The sequence below is a fragment of the Hypanus sabinus genome, unplaced genomic scaffold (genome assembly GCF_030144855.1).
Source record: "Hypanus sabinus isolate sHypSab1 unplaced genomic scaffold, sHypSab1.hap1 scaffold_43, whole genome shotgun sequence".
Lineage (NCBI taxonomy): Eukaryota > Metazoa > Chordata > Chondrichthyes > Myliobatiformes > Dasyatidae > Hypanus > Hypanus sabinus.
This window is the reverse complement of record NW_026781307.1, coordinates 1858649-1871148: the sequence shown is the minus strand read 5'-3', so window position 1 is coordinate 1871148 and position 12500 is coordinate 1858649. Positions and strand designations below refer to the sequence as shown.

At 48.4% G+C, this 12500-nt stretch overlaps 1 protein-coding gene across 1 annotated transcript in view; it reads right to left on the bottom strand.

Moving 5' to 3' along the window:
* The window catches only part of LOC132388873 (NACHT, LRR and PYD domains-containing protein 3-like), a 27129-nt gene that overhangs the window by 13258 nt on the left and 1371 nt on the right, over positions 1-12500 (bottom strand). Inside the window, exons 1-5 of the mRNA XM_059961300.1 lie at positions 12151-12500; positions 10156-10242; positions 8966-9139; positions 7562-7970; positions 4910-5043 (exon numbers count right to left, since the gene is read on the bottom strand). The exon at positions 12151-12500 is cut by the window's right edge and continues 1371 nt beyond it. Coding sequence (XP_059817283.1) covers positions 4910-5043; positions 7562-7970; positions 8966-9139; positions 10156-10242; positions 12151-12500 — 1154 coding nt within the window. The remainder of the gene's footprint in view (positions 1-4909; positions 5044-7561; positions 7971-8965; positions 9140-10155; positions 10243-12150) is intronic.

The following is a 12500-nucleotide window of genomic DNA, read 5'->3' as shown; positions in this document are numbered from 1 at the left end:
TGTGTGTGTGTGTGGTGGGTGTGTGTGTTTGTATGTGTGTGTGTGTGAGTGAGTGTGTGTGTGATGTGTGTGTGTGAGTGTGTGTGTTTGTGTGTGTGCGTGCGTGCGTGTGTGTGTGAGTATGTGTGTGTGTGTTTGTATGTGTGTGTGTGTGATGTGTGTGTGTGAGTGTGTGTGTTTGTGTGTTTGTGTGTGTGTGGTGTGTGTGTGTGTGTGGTGGGTGTATGTGTTTGTGTGTGTGTGTGGTGTGTGTGTGTGGTCGGTGTCTGTGTGTGGTGGGTGTGTGTGTGTGTCTGTGTCTGTGCTTGTATGTGTGTGAGTGTGTGTGTGTGTGTTTGTGTGTGTGCGTGTGTGTGTGAGTGTTTGAGTGTGTGTGTGTGTGGTGTGTGTGTGTGTTTGTATGTGTGTGTGTGAGTGTGTGTGTGTTGTGTGTGTGTGTGTGTGTGTGTGTGTGTGTGTGTGTGTGTGTGTGTGTGGGGTGGGTTGTTTAGCGGGGAAGAGTAGGGGGATGTGAACAATGGATTTTGTGTCTAGACAAGTTGTTTCCTACCTTTTGTTATGCCATGAACGAATACCATAAAGCAAGGACCCAGGCTGGAAGCCCCTTGTCCAGACAGAATGATGATCGGGAGGTAGTAAAGTATAAAGAGGCTGAGGGGAAGGATTAGGAAAACAGCTAGCAGGCGGATTCTGTTGAGGAGGAGCGGGACTGTGATGGGCAGATAAAGGAGGAAAGAGTGGAAGTTTAATGTAAGTCGTTCCCACCTCTCTCCCCTTCCTCTTTATTCTTGATCTACCCAGTTCCTCCCAACCTCATCCCAATCTCCGTGACCCATTTTACTTCTGTCCATTGTGTGGAGTCTCTTCCGGTTGTGTCGGCTCTTCACACCTGCCTTATTTGGTTCTAAGGTCCGTCTGCTTCTCCGAAGACATTAAACTGTCCACCGTCCTGTGTTGCCCCTACCTATCACCTCTGTCGCCATCTACCTTTCCCTCGTCATCACCTATCCTCACCTCGATCCTCCTATCGAACGCCAGCCGTTACCGGACCCCCTTCCACCACAACTCATTGCCCTGACGAACTCCCATCCGATCTCCCAGTCCAGATAAAAAGTTTCGACCCTTCCTGTCCTCCCATAGACGCTGCCCGACAGAAAAGCTTTGGCAGCTATCTATCTATCTATCTATCTATCTATCTATCTATCTATCTATCTATCTATCTATCTATCTATCTATCTATCTATCTATCTATCTATCTATCTATCTATCTATCTATCTATCTATCTATCTATCTATCTATCTATCTATCTATCTATCTATCTATCTAACTATCTATCTATCTATCTATCTATCTATCTATCTATCTATCTATCTATCTATCTATCTATCTATCTATCTATCTATCTATCTATCTATCTATCTAGCCAGCTATCTATCTATCTATCTATCTATCTATTTATCTATCTATCTATCTATCTATCTATCTATCTATCTATCTATCTATCTAGCTACCCAGCTATCTATCTGTCCATCTATTTATCTGTCTGTCTATCTATTATTTATTCGTTTATCTAATTAATGGTTTATTTAAATATGTATATATTATGTGCTCGGAAGGGATCCGTTAATAATTTGTGTAATAATCTGACAGTCACCGAACTGCCCGAGCCAGACAGTCAATCAATGATTACTCCGCATTTGACGTACTGTGGGCAATTTCCTTCTCGGCGCCACAGTGATGGTAAAGCATGATGGGAAGAATGGTTCGTGAGGGCGTCGCCTGGATTGGAAGGTGGCCTTTCAGTGGAGGATTTCGTTACTTTGGAGGGCAGGAAAGTAAGAGGAGACCATCTGGAAGTTTAGACAATCACCAGTGTTGCTGAGAGTCCGGGTGGCTTTCTGCAGTGCGGAGGGGCCTATAATTAGAGGTGATTGATTTCAGGTGAGAGGGAAGTATTTGAAGAGGTGTACCGATAGGGAAGTTGAGACGAAAATGGGCAAAACGGAGGCAACTGGCACTATTTTAGGCAGACAGGTCTGAAAGGAGGAGTTGGACGAATGGCCCGTTGAGGTATTGCAAAACCCAATGATCTTGTGCTGCAATGGCGCCCTGGGGATTTGTCACAGATATGGTGGATAATTTATTGAAATATCGGGGCTAAATATTTTGGTCTGCGTTTCCCACACTGTACCCGTACCAGCCGACCAGGGTCGGAGGACTGTTCCAGAGCAGCGGGTAGACCTCACTTGGAGCACTGTGATTTGTTCTGGTCTCCTCATTATAGGAAGGATGTGAAAGCATCAGAGAGGGGTGCAGAGTACCTGCGTTTGGGGAATATGCCCATGAGGAGCTCTTCTCTCTGGAGAGATGGAGGGTGAGAGTTGACTTGATGGAAATGTACAGGATGCTAAGGGAGACCTCCAGCCGATAGCCAGGGATTGTTTTCCCAAGGGCGGAAATGCTTAACATGATGGGGTCATAATTGTAAGGTGACTGGAGTGGTCCTGTTTTCATTTAACATAGAAAATGGTAAGTGGTAGCAGAGGGAGGTGCATTAGAGCTGTAATACCCTGGTTAGGATTTCTACTGTTAGGCTGTAGACAATTAATTGTAGCAACTTCTGAAAAAGCTGTGAGTCCTGCTGGTAGAATGTTTGGCTTCGGCTAAAGGTCAGGGGCTATGACGTTTAACTTAGGAATGTTGTGTCAGCCAATCAGGATAGTGGAATTGGGAGAAGGTTCTAGATCAGAGCTGGGCGGAGAGAGACTTGGGACGGACACTGACGGGGACAATTGTCTTTTTTGTTTGGTCAGGAACTGCGCAAAGGACAGGACGGAAGATGGCTGAGGATGCAGTGAGAAAGAGCGTCCAGTGCGTGAGTAAAACGACATCTTCAGGATGAGCTCCAACTTCATGTGCACATTTGGACAGGTTTAACTGTAATGGGCCGTTTAATTTATGTTTTTCTTTTATTGTTCCTATTAACTGTTCGATGAAGCTGAAATTCTTTATGTCTATGTGTGTACAATCTGTTATTTCTTCACGACCGGACATCGAAGTTTCTTTAATCGGATTATCACGACGTTCCTGTTTGGTTGAACCGCAAATCAGTTTGATTGTAGACATGTTATGTATGAAAGGTTGTCCTCTCGCCTCTGAGTCCCGTGGCTGATAGCAGAACGGACAAGTTCGCATGGGAGACCGGTAGGGGTGGGGGGATGGTTACAGAGTTATTTCAGAAACTCATGGATAGGCAAATGAATGATAGAAAAATGGAGAGCTGGGTCAGAGAGAAGAGTTAGGTTGATTTCAGAGCAGTTTAAAAGGCCGGAACAGCAACTTCAGCCAAATGGCTTGTACTGTTCTGTGTTCTATGCTCCATGTTCTGAATTCTAATGGTCTACGTTTTGTGTTCTATGCTCTGTGGTCTACGTTCTGTGTTCTATGCTCTATGGTCTACGTTCTGTGTTCTGTGCTCTATGGTCTACGTTCTACGTTTTATGTTTTATGTTCAATAGCCTACGTTCTACGTTTTCTGTTCTATGCTCTATGGTCTACGTTCTGTGTTCTGTGCTCTACGGTCTATGCTCTATGGTCTATGTTCTGTGTTCTATGCTCTGTGGTCTATGTTCTGTGTTCTATGCTCTATGGTTTATGTTTTGTGTTCTATGCTCTGTGGTCTATGTTCTGTGTTCTATGCTCTACGGTCTATGTTCTGTGTTCTATGCTCTACGGTCTATGTTCTGTGTTCTATGCTCTACGGTCTATGTTCTGTGTTCTATGCTCTATGGTCTATGTTCTGTGTTCTATGCTCTATGGTCTATGTTCTGTGTTCTATGCTCTATGGTTTATGTTTTGTGTTCTATGCTCTGTGGTCTATGTTCTGTGTTCTATGCTGTACGGTCTATGTTCTGTGTTCTATGCTCTATGGTCTATGTTCTGTGTTCTATGCTCTATGGTCTATGTTCTGTGTTCTATGTTCTATGCTTTATGTTTTGTGTTCTATGCTCTGTGGTCTATGTTCTGTGTTCTATGCTCTGTGGTTTATGTTCTGTGTTCAATGCTCTATGGTCTATGTTCTGTGTTCTATGCTCTATGGTCTATGTTCTGTGTTCTATGCTCTATGGTCTATGTTCTGTGTTCTATGCTCTATGGTCTATGCTCTATGGTCTATGTTCTGTGTTCTATACTCTATGGTCTATGTTCTGTGTTCTATGCTCTGTGGTCTATGTTTTGTGTTCTATGCTCTGTGGTCTATGCTCTATGGTCTATGTTTTGTGTTCTATGCTCTATGGTCTATGTTTTGTGTTCTATGCTCTGTGGTCTATGTTCTGTGTTCTATGGTCTATGCTCTGTGGTCTGTGTTCTATGCTCTATGGTCTATGTTCTGTGTTCTATGCTCTATGGTCTACAATCTAAGATTTATGTCCTATGTTCACTGCTCGATTCTGGCCGTGTACACATCAGGGAAGGAGTTAAAGTCCGCCAGAATTTCATTTCACACATGGCCCCTGCAGTTATATTTGAGGAAATAGTCCCACTTTCTGGACAATCCCACCCTCCGCCCTGAATCTTCTTTCCCACATCTACATTCTGGCCGTGTTACAAACCTGGGATCGAGATAGAGGCCGCCATAATTTCATTTCACACAAGGCCTCTGAAGTTGTATTTGAGGAAGTACTCCCAGTTTATGAAAACCTCCCACCCTCCGACCCGAATCCCGCTTTCCCGATCTACATTCTGGCCAAGTACACATCTGGCTTGTGACGAACAGGCTACTGCTAAACACACATCTGAACTCACATTTCTAATGAACAGAATAGAAAGCGAATATCCCAGGATCAGAGCATGCTTTGGCTGACCGGTAGGAGACCGTTGAATCAAAAGGTCAGCCGGTCTGGTGCTTACCCCAGTGTCTGTATCTTGCAGTTCGGCCTCCTCAGAGCCTCAGCTACCAGTTTAATCCCCGAATCTCTCAGTTCATTGGATCCCAGGTTCAGAGTCTTCAGCGAGCGGTTGGTACTGAGAGCAGAGGCGATATCCTTGGCACAAGCAGGCGTGAGGCAATTGAAACTTAACCTGGAGGAGGGTGGTTGGGCGGAGGAGGAACAAGCGAGAAGTGAGTGTTATTGTGCACAATAGCGTCGAATGCACAAGGTAGGGAAAGGAGTTTGTTATTTCGCCCCTCCCAGCTGTCGTATCTCCACCGTGATCTCCGTCACGTCGTATTCCGGCATTTTGTGATGTTCCTGATTCCCTCGGCTTTCCAATATTCACGTAGTCGCCAGTTTATTTGCTGCACCTGGACAACTGCCCGTTAATGCAAATATCTAATCAGCCAATCACCAGCCATGTTCAGATACATCAGAATCGGGAGGAAAAGTGATCCAAGCGTCTTTGACCATCCAATGACTATCAATGCCCGACAGGATGGAGTGGGGAGTGGGGGGAATACCGGAAAATGCTGATCCCTTGGAATATCCACGAAAAAAAAACAAATCGAAACAGAGGCTCGCGCTCGCGCACACACACACACACACTCACATTCACACACACACGCACTCACACACACACACACACACACACACACACACACACGCACGCACTCACATTCACACACACACGCAGACACACACACACTGTCACACACACACACTCACATTCACACACACACTCACATACACACGCAGACATACACACACTGTCACACACACACTCACATTCACATAGACACACACACACCGACACACGCACTCACACACACACTCACACACACACACACACACTCACACACAGACAGACACTCATACACACACACACTCATATTCACACACACACCGACACACACACTCACTCACTCACTCACACACACACTCACTCACTCACACACACACTGACACACACACACTCACATTCACACACACAGACACACACACTCACATACACACAGACACACACACTCACACACAGACTCACTCACTCACACAGACATTCACTCACTCACACACACACTGACACACACACACTCACATTCACACACACAGACACACACACTCACATACACACTCACACACAGACTCACTCACTCACACAGACATTCACACACACACTCACACACAGACACACACACACACACTCACATTCACACACACAGAGACACACACACATTCACATACACACGCAGACACACACACACTGTCACACACACACACTCACTCACACACACACTCACATTCACACACACACACACACTCACATACACACAGACACACACACACTCACATTCACACAGAGACACACACACATTCACATACACACGCAGACACACACACACCCTCTCACACACACACACTCACTCACTCACTCACTCACACACACACTGTCACACACACACACTCACTCACACACACACTCACATTCACACACACACACACACACTCACATACACACAGACACACACACACTCACATTCACACAGAGACACACACACATTCACATACACACGCAGACACACACACACCCTCTCACACACACACACTCACTCACTCACTCACTCACACACACACTCACATTCACACACACACTCACATTCACACACACACACACACACTCACATACACACACACACAGACAGACGCACACACTCACACACACACTCACACATTCACACACACACACACACACACACAAACACACACACACACACACACACACACACACACACACACACACACACACACACACACACACACACACACACACACACACACACACACACACACAGAGCCTCTCGGGTGAAAACGACATGCGAATGAGGGAGGTCAGAGGAGAATGGCTGGTACGGTTCAAGGTAAGATAACAGGAAGGCGAAAGTAACTCAAATAACCGCGCGTTACCACAGTGGTGGGCGGAAGAGCATGTCTGGATGCACAACACATTGAACCTTGAGGTGGGTGAGCTACAGCAGCAGAAGACCATGGACATAGACTCAGTGACCACTTCATTCAGTGCAGGAGACACTTCATAAAATGGCGACCGAGTGCATATCTCTTGATCGTGCTACCAAATGGCTGCAGGCCAACAAACTCTGAATACGCACTATACGAGGGGTGGTTGGTAAGTCCGTGTCCTAAAGTAGAAGGAGTCAGTTTTAGAAAGCCTAGTAAATTTATTTTTAACGTAGTCCCCTCCTACATTTACACACTTAGTCCAGCGGTCGTGGAGCATACAGATCTTGGACCCCCAGAAAGTGTCCACAGCAGGGGTGATTGATAAGTTCGTGGCCTACGGTAGAAGGAGATGAGTTATACAGCTCTCGTTACATGCACGTACAGTTCAACTCTCTGAATGATTATGCAGGAAGTTTAGAGTTAATAACTCATCCCCTTCTACCTTAAGGTTACGAATTTATCAGTCACCCCGATGAGTTATTAACTGATGGGTTATTGACTTCAAACTTTCCGCATTGTCACTCAAAGAGTTGACCTGCATGGGCATGTAACGAGAGCTGTGTAACTCATCTCCTGCCCTAGGCTGCGAATCCTTATCAATCACCCCTACTATATCTTTCCATCGCTTTCCCGAGCCTCCCTCTCCTTTACTGCGAACACGAACCGCGCCAGACCGAGAGGCACAGCAGACGACAGACACCGGAGGAACTCTGCGGGTCAGGCGGGGATCTGAGTGCGTCTGAAGGTTCTGTGCCTGCCCGCGCTGGAGTTCAGACGGAGGAGCGGGGATCTCATGGAAAACTGTGGAATACTGAAAGGCCGAGACAGAGCGGGCGTGGGGAGAATGTCTCCTATAGCGAGCGCGTCCAGGACCAGAGCGCACAGCCTCGGAACACCAAGCAGGTCCCCTCAGAAGAGCAGCGAGGAGCCATAGCGTGATGGTTCTGTGGGGCTCCTGGCCGCAGATGGCGGTGCAGGCCAAGTCCTTGGTTATGTTTAACGCAGAGGTTGATAGATTCCTGGTTAGTAAGGGCGCCAGAGGTTATAGAGAGAGGTGGGGAGAATGGGTTGGAGTGGTATGAGAAAATCAGCGGTGATGGAATGGCGGAGAAGACTGGATGGGCCGAGTGGCCATGGAGTCAATCCTGATCCCCAAACGCCGACAATTCATTATCCTTGCACAGATGCTGTTCGACCCGGGATGGCGTCAAAGTGAAAATAAAGTCATTACCAAAGATCGCGTAGTAAGTTATTACCAAGTGTCCATATGGTACTCGAGATTCATTGTAAGATAAATAAATACAAGATAATTTCTGACAAGTTCTACATAAACAGAGACTGACGAACAAAAGAAGACAGATTTTGCAAATGAAGAGAATAACTTGGACTGAGAACGGGAGGTGCAGACCCCTGGGAGGTGAGCTTGTCCACGTGACGTTATCCACGCCTGTTCCGGGGCCTGATGGCTGTCGGGTAATAACTGTTCCCGAACCTGGCGGATGAGACTCTATGGTGCAGTCCCAAAGGGGTGTTGAGTGTCTGGGCAAGTATTCAGCGTGGACGACAGGGCCAGGCGGGCAGTTGCTGCGTTGTATGGTTCAGTGAATATAATAACGATTTCTCCTGCGTTAAGAAGATCCTTCCTCCCTCTCCCCTCTTCTTCTAGTCCGCACTCTGGCCCTTAACCTCTTCTTACCTGACTATCACTTCCCTTCTCCTTCGCCTTCACCCATGACCACTGTTCTCTCCTCTCAGATTCCTTCCTCTCCGTCTCTTTGCCTCTTCTGCCCACCAGGCTTCACCTATCACCTTTTATCTATCCCCCTTCCTCCCCTCTTTTCTAATCTGTTGTCCCCTGTTTTGCTGTTTCTTCCTTTCCACAGATGCTGCCTGACCTGCTGAGTTCCTCCGGCATTTTGTCTGTGTTGCTCTGGATTCTCCAGCATCTGCAGAATCTCTCCTGTCTCTGGCACCCAGTTATCTAAGGCACAGTTAGTCACGACCTTGCACTTACCCCAGTTTCTGTATTTTGCATTTCGGGTGACTGAGGGTCGCTCTCAGAAGCCTCCTCACCCCGGCGTCTCCCAGCTTATTGTAACCCAGCTCCAGCTCGGTCAGTGAGCGGATGGTGCTGACGACGGTGACCAGGTCCTCGGAGGAGGACGCCGTCAAACTGTTGCTATCCAGCCTGGGGGGGGGGGGGGGAAGAAAATCCGTGAACGAGAAGCAGGGTGTGAGAGGGCGCACAAAGAAAACAACGGGAAAAAAAAACTCAGTGTTAGTTCCCAAAGTGTGCTTATAGAATAGTACAGCGCAGTACAGACCCTTCGGCCCACAATGCTGTGCCGACACTTCAATCCTGCCTCCCATATAACCCCTCCACCTTAAATTCCTCCAGATACCTGTCCAGTAGTCTCTTAAACTTCACTCGTGTATCTGCCTCCACCACTGACTCAGGCAGTGCATTCCACACACCAACCACTCTCTGAGTGAAAAACCTTCCTCTGATATCCCCCTTGAACTTCCCTCCCCTTACCTTAAAGCCATGTCCTCTTGTACTGAGCAGTGGTGCCCTGGGGAAGAGGCGCTGGCTCTCCACTCTGTCTATAATTCTTAATATCTTGTATACCTCTATCATGTCTCCTCTCATCCTCCTTCTCTCCAACAGGTAAAGCCCTAGCTCCCTTAATCTCTGATCATAATGCATACTCTCTAAACCAGGCATTATTGTTCAGTCAACGACTTCGGACGAAACACAGCGCCTGGTATGAGAATGACACGTTGCACTTACACGCAGTGGCCACTAGTTGGCGCACCTGTAGCTGCTGCTGATTGCAAATGCCCATTCACAGGCAATTACTTAGCAGCAACTCGGTACACGAAAGCACGCAGACATGCTCAAGAGGTTCAGTTGTTGGTACGACCCATCATCAGAAGAGGTTAAGGACATAGATCAGAAACGAACGGCCGTTCAAATTGACAGGAAGGTGACCGCAGCTCAAATTACCACGCGTTGAAAGAATGAGCATCTCCGGACGCACAAGACGTAAAATAATGAAGTGGATGGCAGCAGAAGACCACGAGGACATCCTCCGCGGCTACTTTATTAACTTACAAGCGGTACCTAATAAAGTGGCCGTCGAGGGCACAACGAGCGTTTTACACTTCAGTTTCCCCACCCCAACTCCAATACCCGGTGCTCACCGCATTTTCTGCATTTTGCAACCCGGCTTCTTCAGGGCCGCGCTGAGCTGCTTCATCTGCGAATTTTCCAGCGGACGCTCCGCCAGCCTGGAGGGAAGAAGTGAGAGGCTGTTATCACTCAGATCCCGGGCCGCGTGTCATTTCCGCTGTTTGCAAGCTCTGGCACACAGAATGAACTCAGTCTCCTCTTCTCAGTGAGCAGACTGCCCAGGCCCTCTACCTCCCACTGATTCACCCAGTGAGACTCATTCTCTAAAATACAACACGCGAGGCCTCGAAATGGGGTCGCAGAGACAGACGGCACAGAAACTGACTAGAGCATACACCTACGACAAACCCATTTCCCACGTCTGGCGCGCGTCCCTCGAGATCTCTCCGCTTCGGCGGCAGACCCCTCCTCCTCATGTTCTGAAGCTGAAAAAACCCTTTCCAAACGACTCGTCCTGTTCTATTATTGTCTCTTCAGGCTTGGATCTTACAAGAGTGGAGCCCGCATCCCAGGATTATTTAGAGAGAGAGGGGGGGGAGAGAGAGAGGGGGGGGGGAGAGAGAGAGAGAGAGAGAGAGAGAGAGAGAGAGAGAGAGAGAGAGGGAGAGGAGAGGAGAGAGGGAGAGAGAGGGAGAGAGAGGAGAGGGAGAGAGAGGAGAGAGGGAGGAGAGAGAGGGAGAGAGAGAGAGGGAGAGAGAGAGGGAGAGAGAGAGAGGGAGAGAGAGAGGGAGAGAGAGAGAGTGAGGGAGAGGGAGAGAGAGAGAGAGGGAGAGGGGGGGAGGGAGAGAGAGAGAGAGAGATGGGGAGGGAGAGAGAGAGAGATTGAGAGAGAGAGATTGGGGGAGAGAATGAGAGAGGGAAAAAGAGAGAGGGATCGAGAGAAAGAATGGGAGAAAGAGAGAGACGGAAGATAGATAGAGAGAGGGAGACCGAGAGAGATTGAGAGAATGAGAGAGGGAGCGAGAGAAAGAGAACGAGAGAAAAGAGGTAGCGAACGACAGCGAGAGAGAGAGAGAGAAAGAGAGACGGACAGAGGGAAAGAGAAAGACGAAAGAGGTGGAGAGGGAAAGAGAGAGGAAGAGAGGGAAAATAGAGAGAGCGAGGGAGAGAGAGAATGAGACAGAAAGAGAAAGAGAGGGAACGAGGGCAAGAATGAGAGAGATGGACAGAAAGAGAAAGAGGGGAGAGAGTGAAGGAGGAGGAGAGAGTGAAAGAGAGAAAGGGAGAATGACAGAAAGGGAGAAAGATGGAGAGAAAGATAGAGCGCGGGATGAGCGCCTGTTTACGACGTGTGCCGAGTTGGCGGCGGCCAGGGATGGGTCGTGATGCTTTGCCTCTCTGCCGATGCTGACGTCCACCCACCCGCCCATCCGACTGTCAGAGTATGTGCTGGCTTTGGAACTGAATGATTGATAATCCCGTCTCTCCTGTTGTGAGCGGACACGTTTGTTCTCTTAGATGTACTTGACATTGGCCCTGACAGTCTGAACCGCCATTTTCTGTTCCCTTATCAAAACATCCCTTCCTTGTCCATGGATTGTGGCTCAGGGCTGGCACTACTACCAAGGGCCGGTTTGCTGTTCTCCACGGTTTAAATTCGCTTTGTCTTTTTACACTCACCGTGAAGCAGCGGCACGCGAGGAGATGGTTTTACAAGTTGGGTTGATCAAGACAGTAAACAAAATCTCAAGTAATTACAGGGATGGGAGGTACGATCTCAGATCGATTCCGAGATTGTGGCGAGTGCTCATGCCGCCGATCGATAGCGCGGTGAATGGATTGGATTTCCTACGCGCAGTGGACTCTCTCTCTTTGGGCGCGGGCTATCGATTGCTCATGTCTTTCGTTGCGGCGGGCCTGGGTCGTCACTTCCGCGCAGTAGGTTGCCCAGGTGCGGTTTGGCAAAACTGGGCAGAACAGAGGGTCGGCGCCGACTCGGTAGGCCGGAGGGCCTGTTCCTACGATCTAGTGCTCTGTGATTTTGCAACAGACAATTCAATCGTTACCTTAGCTCCTGGCATTTCTGTAACCCTGGCCCCAGCTGCTGGAATCCTTCGCACAGAATGTGGCAATTCTGCAGGTTGAGGCTCTTTATGACGCCGCAGAACGTGATGATGTGAGACAGGACGGCGCAGTCGTTCGGAGACAGCCGTAGGTAACTAAATGAAAGTTTGACCACGGATCCCATTGTGGCCTGAACCAGTTCACGGTTCTGAGACTCGAACAGGTAGTGCATTGCGTTCAGGAGGCCCCTGTTGCCGCTGTCGCCCTTCGCCTTTTCGATCTGTCGCGCAGCCTTCTCTTTCACCCAGCCAGTCACCTGGCACGTTGTCTGCTGAGGGAGTGGGCCCACAAT